Source organism: Esox lucius, chromosome 4 (genome assembly GCF_011004845.1).
Source record: "Esox lucius isolate fEsoLuc1 chromosome 4, fEsoLuc1.pri, whole genome shotgun sequence".
NCBI classification, from domain to species: Eukaryota; Metazoa; Chordata; class Actinopteri; order Esociformes; family Esocidae; genus Esox; species Esox lucius.
Genome location: NC_047572.1, coordinates 16,079,751 through 16,101,564, shown reverse-complemented (window position 1 = coordinate 16,101,564; position 21,814 = coordinate 16,079,751). Strand labels below are relative to the sequence as shown.

The 21,814-nt window shown below is 42.6% G+C and overlaps 1 protein-coding gene across 3 annotated transcripts in view; it reads right to left on the bottom strand.

Moving 5' to 3' along the window:
* Nucleotides 1-21,814, bottom strand: part of tenm2 (teneurin transmembrane protein 2) — a 167,902-nt gene that overhangs the window by 124,986 nt on the left and 21,102 nt on the right. For 2 of the 3 annotated variants that reach the window (XM_034291909.1, XM_034291912.1), the window contains exon 2: nucleotides 20,035-20,346. In XM_034291909.1, the coding sequence (XP_034147800.1) occupies nucleotides 20,035-20,346 (312 nt within the window). Of the gene's footprint in view, nucleotides 1-14,864; nucleotides 14,913-20,034; nucleotides 20,347-21,814 lie in introns of all 3 variants that reach the window. The other variant, XM_034291908.1, reaches the window with a different exon arrangement.

Below are 21,814 nucleotides of genomic sequence, written 5' to 3'. Positions count from 1 at the left end.
GAAAATACATAGAGAACAAATACCCTGAACTTGTCTCTGGTCTTAATAACTGATTGCCACCCACACCCAGGTGGAGTGACAGGAAGACAAACTGTCACATATCACAGATTATCACTCACAGCCTGTACTAATTTATAATTATAATACTTTATTTCCAAACATTATGCTAATTCTATTGCTAGAGAACTACTGCTCTGCCAAGTGATAATATTTACATCTTCATCTTAATATAAAGTTGTCTTGTACCGAATTTTGCCATCTTCTTTCAGTACTCTTTATCTTCCCAAAAGCTTCCATCAACCATGAACTGCCGACTGAAAATCACTTTCATTTAGCTGATTTTTGACAGACTAACTAGGATCTAGGGGCACAGCGCTTTCTAAATATTTGAGTAATCATTGCCTGTACTGGAGGGAGATGTTTCTTCTTCTGCTAGTCAGTCACCAATTAACATTAGTACTAAAGCCTACATAGATCCAAGCAGCTTTCTTGGAATTACGTGCCAAAAGTAAGACTGTCGGTGAAACACAGACCGTTAAGTCAGGTTGTTCTGTGGATTTTCTCCAGGAAGAGGGGACTCGCTTCAGTATCACGTCTTGGATGATTATGATTTCATCACATCTCATCTGGCTCTTTGGTGGCTTTGTCAGCTGAGTGTTTCCTATCCCTGTTGGCTCCGCTGTAGTTTACGGAGATACCCCCTAACCCACAGCAGCAAACCATTCTAATCCAACGTCCCTGTCTGTCTAACTCATGTGGAATTCCTGGTCTCTAGCAGTGTTTGGAACTGTCCATATGCTGTTAACATGGCTAAAACACCACTAGTCCCGTCGCTCTCTCCTCTTCTGACTGTAGCTAAAGAGCATCTGGTCTTAGTGGTAGTAGGACTTACTAATTTCTCCAACAACAGGGGTTTTCATTTCTTTCCTCTCACTCACTGCCCTATTTCATCCATTCTGTCATTGCCACCTGCCTATTCAAGCTTAACATTGTTGCCCCCTACTGTCCACCGCTTGTCCACTTTGGAGATTAGCGCATTTGCTCTTCCTTCTCCACTTTGGTCTCCTGATACTGCCTCTCTGACACTGCCCCCCCCTCTGCAATATACACTCCATATGACTCACTGTTCCCGTTCCCCACTGTGTCCCCCCACCCGGAGTTCAAAGAAACCTGATGGGACCCTGTTATTGTCCGCAAATATCAAGGCAGTGACTGGCTCCTGCGAGTTCATGCTCGACAACGTTCATAAAGTATGACCTTACCTCAAAACACAAAGCTCCACAGGTAGCAATCCGAACACTTGTCATCTCACTACTACTGGATCAAAGTTGTTGTCCTGATGGTTTTAATGAGTTACAGACAATTGGAATTGGGGTAAACACGCATTAGTTCTCATGAGGCCTGAAAGTTCGAGCCCGGTCAGACCAAATCCCTTTTGACTGAGGCCAGAGCCAAAACCTACGGTTAATGCAGAACTGCATATATTTATATGAAGCCGACATAATTCTATGGGCTTGTACAATTTGCAACCCTGCTTCCAAAGAAGTTGGGACCCGGTGTCAAATGCAAATAAAAACAGAATGCAATGATGCGCTAATCATCTATCCCTACATTCAATTGAAAATGGTACAAAGACAACATTTCAAATGTTGAAACTGAGAAATGTTACCGGTTTTTTGAAAAATACATGCCATTATGAACTTGAAGTGAGGAGACCAATTGCTGTAGTTTTGAAAGTGAAGTGTTTTCCTATTCTTGCTTGATATAGGATTTCAGCAGCTCAACAGTTTGGGGCCTTTTCGTATTTATCATTTCATAATGCGCCAAATGTTTTCAATGGGTGAGAGGTCTGGACTGCAGTCAGGCCAGTTTAGCACCAAGACTCTTTTACTACATAAACATGCTGTTGTAATACGTGCATTGTCTTACTGAAATAAGCAAGAGCTTTCTCTGGATTATCTAAATATTTTATTGATACTACGTACTGTAGATGATGAGATCCCCAAACTCTTTGCAATTTTATGTTGAGAAACGTTATCCTTAAAATGTTGCCTGCGCAGTCTTTCACAGAGTGGTGAACCCCTCCCCATCTTTACTTCTGAAAGACTCTGGGATGTTCTTTTTATAATCAACCATGTTACTGACAATTAAACTAATTAGTTATGTGATTATTCCACCAGGATTTTTTTTTAGCATTATGCAAGTTTTCCAGTCTTTTGTTGCCCCTGTCACAATTTCTTTGAATAGTCTTGCTGTCATCAAAAAGTGGGCATATATTTTTCAAGAAACAATAACATTTCTCAGTTTCACCATTTCATATATCTTTGTACTATTTTCTATTGAATATAGGGTTTAGATGATTTGCACATCATTGCATTCTGTATTTCTTAAAATGTTACACAGTGTCCCAATTTTTTGGGAAAAGGGGTTGAACAATCAATCAACAACAGTATATTTGCAGATCTTTTGTTTTCCATGGGAATGCTACAGCAAACTAAAACTGAACTTCGACTCAATTTGGAGCAAAGCGGATTGACTAAACTTGGCACAATTTGGGGTGACTATTTTAGGTAAAATAGCAGTCATGATGGCCAGTCCTGATTTCGCCTACAGTTCAACACCCATGTGCTTCACAGGCTGAATGGGTTGTTTGTTCATGTTTTACATGGACCCCCGGAAACAAATCAACACACCCGGTAACATACAGTCACATACAGATGGGTCGTTAATACTCAGAGTCAAGATCGCTCAGCAATAATTACCTACAATACAGGGTGTGTGTGTGCTGTGTGGTAAACTGCTGCTGCCCTCAGGCCGGTTCCACTATAGCTGCAGACTGAAGCATTACCACGATTCAGTGCCACAATCTTTCTTTCATCCCATTTCAAAGTTTCCCAAAGTATGAGACACGAAAGAAAATAACAAAAGGATTGAAAGAAGAATGAAAGAGGAACGAAGGAGGAATGAAAGAAGAGTTTCCTTCTTTGTTTGGCTACAGAAGGCTTGCCTTGTATGTGCGTGTCTCTATGGTACCAAGGTGGGTGGAGGCAAAGGCAGAGATCTCTCTCCGGCAACTGACAGAGAAGTGAGGAGAAAAAGAAGAGATTTGGGCATACAGGAACTAATGGTGACATACTGAAAGAAATAAGGTTGGAGTGTCTGCCACATGGAATCTAAAAATGTTTCCATATTTCTGGTATGTCTGACTGCATTCTCTGAAACGCACAAGCTGATACGTTCAGATACGTCAGTATAATTGATCCCCCCCAAGGTCGATTGATGGGCCGATGTGTCAAACCAACATCATCGGTTCTGTTATAAATATCTCAGGGTGTGTTGATAACAGAGACTTTATTTTGCATCACTGCATTCCCTGCAAGTGGAAAACATATTGGATGCATCTAACTTTTCGTGGGCAATGTTACTAAAGCAATCTTAGATGATGCAGGACAAATGTTGTGCCGAGGGTCAAGAGAGGATGACCTATGATTGTCTGATCCATGTTTCATGAGTTCAGAGTGCTGGACTGACCGATTGAAGGGTAGGGGTGACGGGATCGTGCAATAGATTTTTCAGTGGGGCGTTGCCTTTGAATTCTGCGTTAGTTGGGGGCGGGCATTGGGGACAGGGCTACAGTGGGCTGACTCATTGAAGCAGTAAGGCTTAAGGGTGACTGAATTAACTATTGATTTGGGCATGTTGGCCAAAGTCCAGGTTTTAGGGGACAGGAGCTAGTGGATTGATCCATGTATTAGTTATAGAGGTGACTGGATTAAACTATTGATTTGGTAAAGGAGGGATGGATGGAGTTGTCTCTACTGGTGGCCCCTTGCTCATTGATTAATGTCACTGTGACATCATGGAGGCATCCCAACCAGCACACAGTGGTGGAAAGTCAACTAGCTATGACCACAGCTATATATCTCTGGGTGAATCGGAGTGGGGAAGGTGTCAGACCGAGACACGATGTCTCCATTTCTGGGTCTGAGAGGTCTGGACGGCCAGCTGCCTTTTTTCTCCAAGGGCTTTGGGTTGTAGACTGAGGACCAGTGAAGCAAAATCAATTCTGGTGTCTCAAGGAACCATCACGTCGGAAATGTTCTGCATGGACGTTTAAGAGAGGAACCGAGAGAGAGACAGAGTTGACAAAGTCAGAGGGAACAGACGGGAAGAGAAAAAAGATATCTACAATTAATACCCAAAACAAAACAAAGAAATAAGAAACTCTGCGAGAGCAGTGCTGGTTGCACTATCTGCAATCTGATCAATATTTAGCTAAGCAGCTCGAAGCTTTTGGGAAGATCAAGTCCAGAACATCTGGTTCCCTGCCACATAGCAGCCATCTCCTCAGACAAATCGGGAGGCTAGAAGCCTATCTGAATCAGACCACTTTAAATAAACAATTATTAAGTGGCAAATGAAAAAAAAAGACTCGCTCAATAAGGGTTGGATTCTAGAGACTCTCATATAGATTTATCCCCCAGTTCTCCTTTCCCTCTTCATTTGGTCATCTTTTTCAACCACATTTGACTCTTTCCTCGCTTAGAAAGTCAGCCTGTTAGCGCGTGATATTGAGTGGGACACAGGGAGGCTGAATAAGAGTATCGACATCTAAGCTAGCTGGGTTTTTCTGCTGAACGGTTTGGTTTAAATCAGTGGTGAGAGACTTCTGATATCCATAAATTGACTGGGACTAGAATCTGGAAGGGAAATTGTTTAATGTTACTGGTAACTTTTAAAAGGTACCAAAAGGATTTTAGGAAATTTCCATATCACAAAAACAAAATTACAAATGTAATATGTTTAATATTAATAAGTTTTGAACATAAATATTAAGCATTTCTTTGAAAAACATACACACTTATACGCACCAATACTCATTATTGTTTAATGTTTTGGGGCAGAACTACTTCATCCACTTGGAACGTGCCGAGCATTTTCTCCTGAACTATGTTGGCACATCCTATTAAAGACACAATGATGACATGTAACGGGAATAAAGAAACACACAGGATCAAATAAGCACACCTACACACCAACACCCACCCGATATACACACGCACAAACGCACGCACTTGCACAACAAATGTGTGGCATGCACGCTTCGTGCACAATGCAACCGCAAACCTCATATGCAGGCCTAAAAGTGTCAGCGTGTAGCTTGGGGTCAATGTGAGGAAGAGTTCCTGTAATCACCTGGGGTGTAATAGGATTTTCCTGGTCATCACACTTCAAAGACTCAGGCCTCTTTAGCTGGGGCTTAGGATGGAGGCGGTGTATAGGATGAGTACGAGACAGCTGGTGTCCGTCTGTGTAGGAGGAAAGAGGGCCTATATACCGGTAGGTTAAATGATTTCTGATTGGAAAAAAAGGTATCACATTGAGGGTCCAAGTTGTCTCTCTCCCTCTCTCCAACACTCCCTCTCTCCTCAGTCCTCCCTGTCCCTCCCTCGCTCTTCAGTCCTCTCCTCTCCAATCCACACTCCTCAGTCCTCCCTGTCCCATCACTCCCCCCCCCCCCCCCCCCCCTCCTCTCCTTAGTCCTCGCCCTCTCTCTTCCTCCTTCTCTCCCCAGTCCTCCATCACTCTCTCTCCTCACCCTCATAATCATTTCTCCCCGCTCGTCTCTGCCTCCCTCTCTCCTCAGTCCTCTCTTCATCTCAGTCCTCTTTCCTCCTCCATCCACTCCATCCCACTCCCGAGTCCTCTCACTGTCTTATAAGCCTTCTCCTCTCTCTCTCTCTCTCTCTCCTCAGTCTCTCTCACTCTTTTCTCAAACTTCTCACTTGCCTGTCTCTCTCTCCCTCAGTCCTTACTCCTCTCTCTCTCCCTCCCTATCTTCTCAGTCCATTGTCCCTCCTCGTCCTCTCTCACTACTCAGTCCTTTCTTTCATTCTCCAAAATCATTCCTTTCTCCTCATTCCGGTCTCTATACCTCACCGCCTCCTTCTGTACTGCTTGGCGTGGAGTGTTGTGCCACGACAAGCACGATTCCGAATCGTATGAGACAGCATGCCACATGGAATCAATTTGGATTAGAACACAGCCAGGAGCCAACAGGCACCTTTACACACACACACACACACACGCATGCTCACACATACAAACACAGACACACTCAATGCAACTGAAGGATATATAGAGATTGGCTGAAGCTTAGAATTTGGTCAGGGTCACTAAGAATTATGTTAGGTATGGTTTCTCGGATGTGTGTGTGTACGTCATTCCCTAGATGGGCACATCCGCATGCTTGCCTGACACGCTTTGTGGTGGATGAGTCAGGATCAGCATTAGCCTCTCATACTCGTTGCCATGCTCCAAACATAAACACACATACAGTGGGGAGAAAAGTAATTTGATACACTGCCGATTTTGCAGGTTTTCCTATTTTACAAAGCATATAGAGGTCTGTAATTTTTATCATAGGTACACTTCAAAAATCCAGAGAAAATCACATTGTATGACTTTTAAATAATTAATTTGCATTTTACTTGCATGACATAAATATTTGATCTCCTACCAACCAGTAAGGAATTCCGCCTCTCAACAGACCTGTTAGTTTTTCTTTAAGAAGCCCTCCTGTTCTCCACTCATTACCTGTATTAACTGCACCTGTTTGATCCTTGTTACCTGTATAAAGACACCTGTCCACACACTCAATCAAACAGACTCCAACCTCTCCAAAATGGCCAAGACCAGAGAGACTGTGTAAGGACATCAGGGATAAAATTGTAGACCTGCACAAGGCTGGGATGGGCTATAGGACAATAGCCAAGCAGCTTGGTGAGAACGCAACAACTGCCTGGCGCAATTATTAGGAAAATGGAAGAAGTTCAAGATGACGGTCGATCTCTCTCGGTTCTGGGGCTCCATGCAAGATTTTCACCTTGTGGGGAATCAATGATCATGAGGAAGGTGAGGGATCAGCCCAGAACTACATGTCAGGACCTGGTCAATGACCTGAAGAGAGCTGGGACCACAGTCTCAAGAAAACCATTAGTAACACACTACGCCGTCATGGATTTAAAATCCTGCAGCGCATGCAAGGTCCCGCTGCTCAAGCAGCGCATGTCCAGGCCCATCTGAAGTTTGCCAATGGAGGATCTGGATGATCCAGAGGAGGAATGGGAGAAGGTCATGTGGTCTGATGAGACCAAATAGAACTTTTTGGTCTAAACTCCACTCGCTGTGTTTTGGAGGAAGAAGTAGGATGACTACAACCCCAAGAACACCATCCCAACCGTGAAGCATGGAGGTGTAAACATCATTCTTTGGGGATGCTTTTCTGCAAAGGGGACAGGACGACCCTTGCACCGTATTGAGGGGAGGATGGATGGGGCCATGTATCGCCAGATCTTGGCCAACAACCTCCTTCCCTCAGTTAAGAGCATTGAAGATGGGTCGTGGCTGGGTCTTCCAGCATGACAACGAACCAAAACACACAGCCAGGGCAACTAAGGAGTGGCTCCGTAAGGAAGCATCTCAAGGTCCTGGAGTGGCCTAGCCAGTCTCCCAGACCTGAACCCAATAGAAAATCTTTGGAGGGAGCTGAAAGTCCGCATTGCCCCAGCGACAGGATTCTGGAGACGTTCTGTATGGAGGAGTGGGCCAAATCCCTGCTGCAGTGTGTGCCAAACCTGGTCAAGAACTACAGGAAAAGTTTGATCTCTGTAATTGCAAACAAAGATCTTCTGTACCAAATATTAAGTTCTGCCTTTTCTGATATATCAAATACTTATGTCATGCAATAAAATGCTAATTTAATTACTTAAAAATCATACAATGTGATTTTTCTGGATTTTTGTTTTAGGTTCCGTCACTCACAGTTGAAGTTTACCTATGATAAAAATTACAGACCTCTACATGCTTTGTAAATAGGAAAACCTGTTAAAAATCGGCAGTATATCATAATACTGGTTCTCCCCACTGTATGTGTGTTTTATTTTTGGAACCCTGGCAACTAGTATGAGAGGCTAATGCTGATCCTGACTCATCCACCACAAAGCGTGTCAGATTGAATAAAATTACAGACTTCTACGTGCTTTGTAAGTGAGAAAATCAGCAGTGTATCAAATTACTTGTTCTCCCCACTGTATATATACACACATACATATACATACCATACCTCCATTCACTGTGTCACTCCCTAGAAAGCCTGGCAGTATTCTGAGTCCCCCTGTGGAGGTGGTTTTTCCCACAGTGGATAGCAGGGTGACACTCACCACTAGCACAGAATGCTAATGTAGCTCCGTCCACTGCTGCTGTTCTATCTAGATTCATGTACTTCTGTACATCACCTCAATACTGATCCTGTCATCAGAAACCAGTCCATCAGAACCAGACAAATACAATCCCATAGAGGAGACTAGGAACAACACCCTCCCTGTCTCTATAGAGAGCAAATGAAGAATGGCTTGGTCATGTGTGCCTGCCACTGAAAACTGGGCTCACTTTGTCTTCATTGATGTAACTGCTGAGAATTCTGTAGTGTATGGGAAAGATTGTGCCCTCAGGCATATAGCAAAGATGATGGCACCTATTACATAATAGCACATGCACTCTAATTGATTTGAAGGCAAAATACAAATTCCCCTACTGTGGCCAATCTTTATTCTGTTTAGTTACACACTGTTGTGACACTGTCTTTGAGACACAGATTTTCTGTTCATTGGCATTTTTACTGTAGTTGTTGCAGCATAAAAGATCCACTAGAAATTGGAGTTCATCATTAGAGGTAGTAGTGATGTGTGATGATGTGTGATGATGCTAGAACAGGTGCTATTACGTTTGTTGGTCCCCAGTTTGCCAGTAGTAACCTCCAGCCTTTTCTAAATGAGCAGGCTCTACAACACAGCCAAACCAGCCAGGTGCAGTTGTCCTCTAAGGCACAAAATACCTGAAAAAACAAACAACTAATGTGAAGATGGCTGCAGGACAGGCCTGGCAGAGCATCACCAGGGAAGGTACCCAGCATCTGGTCGGGTCAATGGGGTTGCAGATTTTAGACAAATAATGCATGCAAAGCATAGGCTTCACAAATACTAAACATGAGTGCTTAATTTGTACATTACACTAATCAGTCCAAATATTTTTGGTGTACTGAAATTGCGGCCTACATATAAATGGTTTGGGACTATGAAAATCTATTACAAATCAGTATGAACAGTTTTTCAACAGTATGGTTTTTTAAACTGAAAATGCAGAAATGTTTGAGAAAGGTATTGAGAATTTCAGAACTGCCTCAGACAGTAATTTGGTTTGATCTATAATAAAGGACATTGTCATTGGTCATGCACATTCAGTTCGAATAAGACTCCTACAACACAGAAACTAGAGACATCCGTTTTCTAAAACAAAAGACTACATTCACATTCCTGCAACTAAGAGGCATCCATAGTCCTGATAAAAAGTAATGTAATGACACATCCATGTTACAGAAACTAAAGACACATCCATGTTCCTGAAAGTATAGACACATCCATGTTATTGAAACTGAAGACACATACATTTTCTTAAAACCTAGGAGACACATTCACATTCCTGCAACTAAGAGACATCCATGGTCCTGATAAAAAGTAATGTAATGAAAAAGTAACATTCATGTTACCTAAACTAAAGACAAATCCATGTTCCTCAAAGTATAGACCACATCATGTTCCTCAATAGTACAGACACATCCATGTTCCTCAAAGTACAGACACATCCATGTTCCTCAAAGTATAGACACATCCATGTTATAGAAACTACAGACACATCCATGTTCCAGAAACAGAATAAAACGTCAGTGTTCCTGCAACCAAAGACACATTTACGTTACTGACTCCTACTAAGTTTAAACACATCCATGTTCCTGAAACAGAAGCACATTAATGGTCCTGGAAAAAGGCAAATGTTCTTGAAAACAACAACACCTCCATGTTCCTAAAACTAAAAACAAATACATGTCCCTGAAAATAAAGGCAACCATGTTCCTTAAACAAAAGACACATCCATGTTCCAGAAACAGAAGACACGTTAATGTTTCTGCAACTAAATACACATATACGTTACTGAATAAACATATCCATGTTCCTGAAACAGAAGCACATTAATGGTCCTGAAAGGGCACACGTTCTGGAAAACAACACCACCTTGTTCCTAAAACTAAAGACACACACATGTCCCAGCAAATAAAGGCATCCATGTTCCTTAAAGGAAACATGATCTAGCCTAATGATGGGCTGTGGAGACATTCGTTTTGAGAGTTAACGATTTTTTTAAACGTATGCTTCTCCCGGATACAATGAAACGGAGCAATGGATATAGCGTGCGAAAGTATATGATACATTCGGTTTTTCAAAACAGGAAGGCCAGGGTGTGTTGATATAGGTCTCCGTACGTTCTCTAAAAACAATTTGTGTCAAAACGACCATTGTTTCAATGGTTATCGATGTTTATTCTTTCTTTTTATATAATATATTTTCAAACGCCATATCGGTTGCCCCGTTCAGTTCCATTGTAGCTTAGAGAGAGACCGTAGGAAAAATCGTAAACTCTCAAAACTGTATGAATTCCAATGATGTATTAATGTCTCCACAGTCCAGGATTAGGCCAGATAATCAAAAAAAAGGACCCAGGATCCAAAATAGCGAACCTTTCCTTTGAACAAAAGACACGTCCATGTCACTGAAAGTAGGGGCTCATCCAAGTTTTCTAAAAAACTAAAATCACATCCATTTTCCAAAAACTAAAGACACATCCATGTTCCAGAATCCTGAAAAAGAAGACACATCCATGTTCCTGAAACAGAGGACACGTCCACGTTCCTGATACAGGGAACACGTCCACATTCCTGAAACAGAAAACACACCCAGGTAAACAGAAAAATCATGTTCCTGAAACAAACGACACATCCATGTTCCTGAAATAGACGCATCCATGTTTCCAGAAACCACAGACACATCCATCCTCCTGAAACAAAAGCACACCCAGGTACCTGAAACAAAAGACATACATGTTTCTGATGAAAATAACACACTCATGTTACATAAACTAAAGGCACATCCATTATCCTGAAACTAAAAAAAAACTTTTATGTTCCTGAGAGTTTAATCTTTCAGTGATGTGGTCATAATATTGTATTTTTTTTCAAAGTCACAAATTGAAATTGTAGCAAAACAATTTCAGAACATTTGGCACCAGACAATGTGACTGGCAGCATTTTAATTTACCAGACATTTCAAAAATGTACCAGACACACATAGCCTAAAGTATCACAGACTAATTACATTTCAAATAAAAGATTGTACTATGAAATTGTTTAATAATGTTAGCTAAGACATTCATAAGATAAGGTAGAAAACATTGTTCTTATAACAGGCTTTATTGAAAAGCAAAATATTTCCTGTTGCTTCTTCATTGCTACTAATCTTAATAATCAATTGTGTTATACAATGTTGTTTTGAATGTGTAGGCAAATTAGTAGCAGGGCCAGGGAAATTGCCTGTGACATACATCACACAAACAGACCAAACTCGTCACACAGCCCCACTTTCGATTTTATCAGCGGGTACAATAAGCTTACCATTATAATGGCTGAGCAATACTGGAGAGAAGTGGTAGCCAGATTTTTTTTTGTCTTCTTGACAATCTGGCTGGCAGCTAATACTTTTATAAAAGTTTAATCTACACTATTTTATTGTCCAAAAGCTGTTATAGCCAGCAGCTAACTGAATGGCTGGAAAGAATTGCAACCTAATACAATAGAACGACAACTGTATAAATGTGTTTTTTTTAAACCCAGGTGGAGTTGTTTAAACATCCACCCTTGAGGCTACAGAACCTCCCAGGCACAATTCAAGGCACCTTTGTCACCTCTGCAATTCAAATAGAAATACATTGAGGGTTCAGGCACTAACTTTGACCAGATAAGGCCAGGCGTGTTTGGGATATCTAACAACAAACCGTGTCATGACGGCACTTGACATTACATAAGCTATCATCTTGTACTCACTTGCATAACAGAAGTGGATGAGTTTAGTAGACCTCTGCCTTCCCTTTGTTTATTGCTGGACCAAAGCCTCTGCAGCTCAATCTTCACGCTCGTGCAAAATAGGTCATGAAGCCCTATAAAACCCTGATTATTAATGGTCCTATGGAGCTGGTCAACTATGATCAATAAAGATAAAGACAAGGTTATGATGGAAGGAGACAGAATGGGAGTTCATACACATGCATGTGTAAGGAAAAATATGATTAACCTTTGTGATCCCAACAGGTACGCTGAAGTACATATTACTCTCCTAAATTCCCTAAAGCCCTAGTACACACTCACACACACTCACACACACCCACGGTGGAAGACCTCAGTAAAGTGATAGTGTCAGCATACACTCCACATTTACCCCGACCCTGTTAGGCTAGCTTTCCCTGTAGGCTATTTCACAAGGTGATTGTAAGGCGAGCTCTTTCTGTTATCTACCCCTTCCTCGTCCGCTCTCTCTCTCAAAAGAATTACTCATAATTGTCAGCTCCCATTCAGTCAGCGCATGAAATTGCTTTGCCAGGCCAAATATACACACTTTCATGAACAAATGAATATCTTACCACCTATTGGGTTTCAAACTTTACTTATAACATTAACTGTCCTTGACTTTTTGGTTTGGAAACTATGCTCAAACACATTAAGTAAATGACGAGAAACGATCAAATCTCAGTGGATAGATGAATAATTAAAAAACTGCCTTAGACAGAAGTGCCAGAGTGGCAAGCAAGCCTGCCAACTGACATAAATGAGAAACTGAGAAATCACATTCCTGAACTAAACAAGAAAAATAAATCTATATTTCAGAACAAAGGCCAGTTATATAAAGAATGATAAGAAACATTTTGGAATACCTAAAATAAAACTATGGGCAAAGTGCTAACTCAGCTCCATCTTTTATTGAGTTGGATGGATCATATATTACGAAAACCCTTTGACAAAGCCAACCACTTCAATTACATTTTAGGTGAAACATTTGCAAATTTAGGCAAGATATGCCAGGAACAAATGCTGAGCCTTCTCAATCATGTATCAAAAAATGAAAGACATGAACTGGAGTACTGAGTTATATAACTGGAAGGAGAGAAAACATAATTGCTGTCTATGACTGCTTCTGACAACATGGATGGTGAACTACTAAGGTTGATGGCAGACTGTATTGTTGCTGGCAATTACCATGTTTTCAGCTGAAGCCTGCAGGAAAGTGTCTGTCCCCAGACCTTCATTTTCAGTCTTCTTGCAGAGGTGCGGTGCCCTAACTAGGCAGATGTCACTAAGACGTCTGAAAATATGGGACTGTTAGTGACAGAAACGTGTGGTGTGCATCAATCGAAAGGAGAACTCATTAGACAATCCCCATGACCAAAAGCTAATCATAACTAGCATAAATCTGATCCTGAATATCACTAAAATTAAAAGCACTGTATTTTGGACTCATTAATTACATAGCCCTTAACCTACATCATCTAGGTGATAAAGTAGACGATGATAATGAAGACAGATGTTGAAGAGACAACTGCTGGTTGTCATATTAGACATGGTTAAGACGTTACAACCTGTTCCTAGCACTGTTATAAGTGCTATGAAGAGGAACGTTGGCAAAATGTATTTGGCACAGTACAGAGCAGCACTCAGCCCACAGGTTTGCACAGAGAACAAATGCCAGGAGAATGCGTATCTACCTGACCTGGGCTAGAGTAGGGAAGGGATTGACCCACCACTGTTGGCCTTGTTTTAAAAGGTACCTAGCTGTCTGTTCAGACAAAATGTTTATTTAGAAAAGGTGTGGGTGTGTTATTGAGAATGAGATGCATAGAGAGCGTGTGCATGTGTGCATGAATATGTTTGGGTTTTGTGTGTGACAATGTTGTAGATTAGAAGGCAGGGCAAATAGGCAGTTAGTCTAACAGTCTGATTGCCTGGGGATAGAACAGTCTCTGTCCTAGTTTGATGCTTCTGATCCGTGTCTGTCTGCTAGATGGTAACAGCGCTGTTTGGGTGGCTGAGGTCCATGAGAATCTTTGAAGCCTTTTTGCATCACAGTGTGTTTAGCTTGTCTGGGAGTGGGCCCAGTATGGGAGACCAGGGGACTTCTAAGACAATTGGTCCTTTCGGCTGTTACGGACCCCTTTGAGTTAGGGATAGTTTGCGCTCTCAGCGTGCGTTCTCACCATTCTAAAGGTCTAAAGAAACGACTTACCCTCTGAAAACATGAACATAGAAATACCGAACTTTCTGAACTTTTGTAATGGTGGTGATTTGAAAACATCATAACTTAAAATGGACGGGTATCTGAATGTTCTTGAGTCTTCTTGAGCATGCCCCCTTCCCCCCCCCTTCACTGTCACACCCCTTCTGGGCACACTCATGACCTCCTCTATAGTCTTATCATGACTGTCTTACCACCCCCGTATGACTTGGTCTGGGTTTAAGTACCCCAGCCCTGAAGTCTACATGGCCTGATACTGTGGGATCATTGTAAGTTCACTCACAAACTTCCACCAAACAAATACTGAACAAAACCAACTCAGTCAATATCTGCAGCACCAATGACAAGATTCCTAAATACACACACACACGTGCGCGCGCACACGCACACATATACACACACACATACAAAGGAGCTTTCGTCAAGAACAAAAACCTGTTCACAGACATAAAAATAAGGTTTGAATTCCACCACCAGGAACCAACCTTTTGGGGAAATAACCACTTAAAAGCAGATTTGCGGCTTGAATAGCGCAGATTAAGGAAAGACATTGTCAAGAAAACACTCACAAAAAGGACAAGGAAGGACACTGTAGACACGCGCGCACACACACACACACACACACACACTTACTGATGATGCAGTCACTGTACGGATCTTCATCCTCATCCTCCAGGTATGCTGAGGGGGTGGAAAGAAAACAAGAAAGAAGAAAAAAAAACGGGGGAAAAATGAGCATGCAGCATACACAGCACAACACACACACACACACACGAAAACACACACACACACATATGCAAGCTACACACCCCGTCCCTCCCACTACACCCACACTGTACATCCAGCATAATAATGTCCATGAGTCGCGCCCTCTGTCCCTGTCCGTCTGCTCTGATCAATACTGTGGGCTGTACAGCAGCAGCCTTCAGTACACCGGTAGAAAAGAGATGAGCCTCCCCTCCAATGTCACACTGATTTCGAAAACCTGGCGGTTTGTAGCAGTCTTACAGTTGGGTGTGTAGTGTGTCGATCCCTACATCACAGTACACTAATTATACCAGTCTTTTTCTCCTCCTGTCTGCATCACAGGCTGCAGTCACAATCAGGTAGCAATACAACCAGACCAGATCAGACCGGACCCCCTGGATTTAACCGGAGACCCCCCCAGGAGCTAGCAACAGACAGGAGCCTCAGAGTCCCGGTGTGTTTGGCCTACCAGTAGAAATGGACTGTTAGGTAAATTGATAGGGCACTGAAAAGTAATACCAATAAATTGATAGGGACACTGAAACAGAATCTTCTAGTGACTTTCCCTAAGTGTTTGAAGGGATAAGCAGGGAAATGTGTAGTTCTCCCAAATCCAAATGCAACCGTAGGGAACAGATTGGCAACACGGCAATATTAATGTAATTTACTGTCTGGTCTGTTCAAGATACAGTGAACACTAGCAATCAAAAAAGTCGGAATAATTGAAAAACTAAAGAATAATGAAAAAGGATTCTCCTTTACAAAAGGTTAATCTAAGATCTCCTATTAAACATATCTCTGAAAAACATGATGTACTATTAAATTACAAATGATAATAACTGAGAAATGCAGTTTGAAAGAAAGGAATGATGACATTCATTCTAACACTTAAATGAACCATTTGATTGGCTCATAAGCTTGCGGAACAGTGTGTACTCTATTCATCCACTATATACTGCGTTTATAAAAGCTAAAAGCTCAAATAAAAATCCACTTAATTTCACACAGAATTGGAATTTCATTTATGTTCCCCAGACAAACTGAGAAAAACAGCTTTTGAGGGCTGAAGTGAGATTAAGAGAGAGTACGAGAAAAAGGCAAGTGAGTAAAAAAGAAAGGATGAGCGTGAGAGACTAGAGAAAGAGAGAGGTAGCTAAGACAGACAGGGCCTGCGTTGGGAGACAGAAAGGCCAGTCTAAATTTAGAGCCACCCTTTCATCCACTAATTAAGATATTAATACATGCTGTCAGCTCATCACAATACACCTCCAATATTACACACATCACCGGGTGATGGAAAGGGGGAGGGATGAAGGAAAGAGAGGGCGGAGTGAGGGATGGGGGGGGGCTTGCTCCCTAAACCCGGGCAATCAAGATTCAGGTGAGAATTATCTTAGCTCCATGACAGTGAAACACTCATGTATGTATGTACGTTTATGTGCTGATTTGTGTGTTTGTGTTGGCTCATCCTCCAGGGCATGGCGATGGTGTCTCACTTGTGATTGGTTGAAAAAGCTTCATTCTTGTATGCATTGTTTAGGGCTATCTATTACTGTTCCATCGGCTGCCACGGGCATCCGGTCAGCAGCCCTGGTGCTCAGGTTGCCCGTCCTTCAAATACGTTTGAATGTTGGAATTTCATCACATCACTTTTCACTGTATAATCTTGGTTGTGGGCATTGAAATGAATGCAGGTATTAGAGAACAGATTTCTGAAGTAGACTTGATCTAAACCAGACATTTAAATCTATGGACCGTTGAAGGCCAGAGACACACACACACACACACACACACACACGTACAAAGACAGAGACCAACGGACAGAAAGAGAAGGACAGAGAAAGAGAGAGAGACAGAAATAGAGAGGGCGGGAGAAATTGAGAGATGCTGGCCAGACATAAAATCCAGTCTCTCCACTTCATCCTTAAATCAATGTCTCTCCTCTGGTCTTATTTAATCTGATGCATGTTTTAATCATTCTCTCCCTCAGATCAATGCAGTTGGGATCTGAGCACTGGGTGCTGCCACGGAAATTTACAAGCTCTCCTATTCTCCTGCCTGTGTCTCCACAGGAGCGTTTTACAAGGTTGCACGGCGCGCCACGGTAAATCTCTTCCCCTCCTGTTACGGCCCAATGAAAAGCACCATAGCAGCTCCCTATTTCTTTTATTTGTTTGTTTGCATCAAGTTGGTTGATCAAAATGGACTTGTCCTGGGCACACCAACTCACTGTTCTCTGAGCTGGCTTTTAATGGGCTTCAGAAGCAGCTGTAAATGTGTCTGTTTGTTCAATATTGGAGAACTTCACCCGATACAAACCTCAGATACTACACAACTTCATCCAGTGTTTACCCGATCCAACACAGGACAAATACAGGACAACTTTATTCAGTATGACACTCAAATACTTGACATGTTAACCCCCCACCACACACACACACACACACACACACGACAGATATGTCAAGGCAGGACTTAATTATCCAAGTATTTATGTGGAAGGAAGGATTGTGAAACACAACAGGGGCTTGCTGTGTGTTCTCCAAAGCTGCTTTGATGCCAAAAGAGGAGCTGTGTGTGTGTGTGTGTGTGTGCGTGCGTGTGCATTGTGCGTGAGTGTGTGTTTGCTTGTGAGTGTACGTGTGCAAAGATAATCCATGAGAGCAAGGCATCTAAACAGGCATGTGTTTACCAAACCAGACACATTCAGCCCAATCTAACGGCCAGCGAGATCCTACACACACTCACACACCAGACAAATCACACACACACACGACTGGCAAGGTACCAGAAGCGTGCTACTGATCTGTCTGGAGAGATGGAGGGGAAAAGGAAGAAAGCAGAGCGGAGGTGAGTCCTCACTCAATGAATCAATCAAAGTGATTGACTGGCTTGACTTCTCTGCCTGCTTTGGTGGAAGCAGATAAACGGTGGAGCTATTGTCCCCAGGAGACTGTGGCTTCCTGCGACTCTCTGTGGAGAACAAACCACTCTCCAAGTAGGATTCCAACAAGGTGAAACCGTAAGCCAGTAGGTGAAGAAGAACCAATAGACACACACACACACACACAGAGAGAGAGAGACAGAAGCAGGAACACTCACATGCCTCACAGCTCTCTGATTGACACCTGTCAATCATACAGGGAGGCTTCACTGACAAGCGAGAGACAGAGAGAAAACAGGAATAAAGATAAAACAGAAGAGAGGATTAAAATGAGGGGGGTGGAAAACATGTTGGATAGAGGGATGAGAGATGTAGCTGTTGTTGTCTTTTATCACTTTGTCACTCTCATTTTGATGGTGTGCATTCAGACACACACACACACACACACACACGCATGATTGGAAAAACACACACAAACCCACGCAAGCAAAATCGCACACACACAAATACAGAGCCAAACGCATACGCACACACATAAACCTGAAGCCGTTTGCTGATGAAATATGATCGTAATTGAATGGTTCCACTTCACGTTTCCAAGTGTGATATATAAACGGGATTTTCTGCTTTGGGCAGATTCTGAGCAAATGGCAGGCTTTAACGTTTCACAAAAAACTAACTACTGAATTGTCTCAAACAAGCCTGACACACCTGTTACACCTCTCTCTCTTCACCTACTTCTCTCTCTCCATATCCTCTTCATCAACTTTCTCTTCATCAACGGTCTCCGCATTTCCTTCTCTCTCTTCACTTCCTTCAACCTCTTTATCTACTCCTTTCTCTCTTTTCATCTCCTTCTCTCACTTCACTGCCTCCCCTCTCTTCATCTTCCTCTTCACATTCTTTCAATCTACTCCTCTTTCATCTTCTCTCTTCAACTCATTCTCTCTCTCTCCCTCTTTCTCTATCTCTCTCTGTCTCTCTCTCTGTCCTTTAACTGACTGATCTCACCCAGCAACAGATTTAAAGGTGTAATCTGTAAGATGCCTAACTTAATATACCATGGGACTGTTGAGGAATGACATACTTTCTCTGAGTCATTACAGCACATCCATGGATGTGCCCTACTGGACCCCGCCACCTCTCGTTCTGTGTTTAGGAGAGACACCATGTGAGTTTGTATGGGTGAAACAGTCTGCAAACACTGGTGGTAAATACAGGTGAAAAATACTTAGCACACACTCAAGTCAGAGGACCTACCAGTCCCTTACTTAGACAATCTTATTTTGTGTCTCTCAGAACACTAGAAATATTCATTGTTTTTCCTGATGAAGGCCCTGATAGGCCTAAACGTTACATTTTAACTTCGATATAATGAATGGTAAGTGTGTGTTGAGCCTCTTTCATGCCATGATATGGCTGAGAAATAAGACTGGCAATGAGCCACAAAGCAATTATCAGCCAGGCCAGATGAAATCATTGTCTCCAAGAAAGGTGTTTCTCTATGTTTCTCTGTGTTTTGGACAAATTAAAACCTGACTCTGGGTGTGTGTGCTGTGCACGTGCGTGAGCGCATATGTGTGTGTTTCTCTCAATATTTCTCCATGTGTTTAATAGGTGTTGAGTAGCTTGATGGCAGCTGTCAGAACACAAGCTGTTAAATAGGTTTCTTCTGTCTCTGTCTACTATCCACTCTTCTGTGAGACTTTCAATTAATTAGATTGGCGCTGTTTTAATTACATCCACTCTTCATTAACCACTATCAGCACCTCTGATGCAGCCACAGAAAGGTTTACGACACACATACAGGCACACACAAACCCAGACACTACAGAGATCGTAGACAACACAATGTTAACAAGGACATGTTCAGTTAGGCAACCCAGCCAGGAAACCACTACTGTTAGCATTAGCTCAGAAGAATCAACTTTTGTTCCCCACTTGAAAAGAGCTGACAAACAATCAGATAATCCGCCAGAAGAAGACAGTATCAGGTTTTTGGATACATAACAACAGACTTTGTCATGATCAATCAATAATGTATTGATCACACCAGTTTGTCAGCAATTCCACAAACATGCCCCTTCCCAACCCCACACAACGTCCCTCCTTCACACTGGACAAGGCCTCCCCGGTCAGCCAACGGACAAATCAAAAGCCCATCTGTCCTACCTGATTCATGATCAGACTTGTTGTCGTTGTCCGAGTCAGTCAGAGTGAGAGCGGAGTTCTCTCGGCTGGACAGTCCTGATCCGGGTCTGCTCTTCAGCCCTCCTCCTGCTCCTGGTCCTCCTGTCCACAACTGGATGGCTCGCTCTGGGGACAGGGGCCCCTCAGGGTCTGAGTCTGCATCAGGGTCCGACCCGGCGCTGAGGGAGTAGCCCCTCTGGAGAAGTCCCAGGTCAGGGCAGTAGGTCTGGGCCGCGGGGTGGATGGGCGCTGGGTCACACACTCCCAACTCGGCCAGGGTGTGGAAGTTACCGCCTGTGTGGGGAAGAGGAGTGTGTGTCACGGCACACACCAGGGCGACGACTCAAGCAGGAAGCAGGCACCGTGTGAGCTCTGGTAGCACACTACAACAAATAATAGCGAAACAACGACCAACTGGCTAGATGTTTTCATTCTAGCGTGTAGCAGTACCATCTGTATGCTATGACCTGTGTTGACATTTAAATGACTACATTATGCCCTATTGCAGCTGTCAGTGAAACCAAAGCATTTTACCAGGCATCTATTCTGAATGCTTAAGGTTAATGTTAGTGTTACGGAGAGGATTCAAATTAAAAATGGGTTTTACTTGTAGTGGTAAAGGGTTAGGGAAAAGAAAACACCACCCTCTGAGCTGCTGCAGTCATAAGTCATTCTTTATTAAAGAGAGAAAATACTTCCTTAGGGTTCTAGGATCTCTGGGCTGTAGAGTCACTCCCTCAAACCTCCTGGGAATGATCATCACTCTACCCCTGACTAGTTTAAACTACTACTGTAGGGTCTCTAGTGCAACTTACTACTGTAGGGTCTCTAGTGCAACTTACTACTGTAGGGTCTCTAGTGCAACTTACTACTGTAGGGTCTCTAGTGCAACTTACTACTGTAGGGTCTCTAGTACAACTTACTACTGTAGGGTCTTTAGTATAACCTACTACTGTAGGGTCTCTAATATTACCTACTACTGTAGGGTCTCTAATATAACCTACTACTGTAGTGTCTCCAGTGTAACCTACTACTGTAGGGTCTCTAGTATAACCTACTACTGTAGGGTCTCTAGTACAACCTACTACTGTAGGGTCTCTAGTACAATCTACTACTGTAGGGTCTCTAGTACAATCTACTACTGTAGGGTCACTAGTACAATCTACTACTGTAGGGTCTCTAGTACAATCTACTACTGTAGGGTCTCTAGTACAATCTACTACTGTAGGGTCACTAGTACAATCTACTACTGTAGTGTCTCCAGTGTAACCTACTACTGTAGGGTCTCTAGTACAACCTACTACTGCAGGGTCTCTAGTACAATCTACTACTGTAGGGTCACTAGTACAATCTACTACTGTAGGGTCTCTAGTACAATCTACTACTGTAGGGTCTCTAGTACAATCTACTACTGTAGGGTCACTAGTACAATCTACTACTGTAGTGTCTCCAGTGTAACCTACTACTGTAGGGTCTCCAGTATAACCTACTACTGCAGGGTCTCTAGTACAACCTACTACTGCAGGGTCTCTAGTACAACCTACTACTGTAGGGTCTCTAGTACAATCTACTACTGTAGGGTCACTAGTACAATCTACTACTGTAGGGTCTCCAGTATAACCTACTACTGCAGGATTGTTTGGCTTGGTGCAGTGAAGCACCTTCATTCTTACACAAAATAGCCACAAGACAAAATAACTTGAGTCCTCACGTCCAAAAGAAATATATAAAATTATCCAAATTAAAGCACATCAAAGGGGAT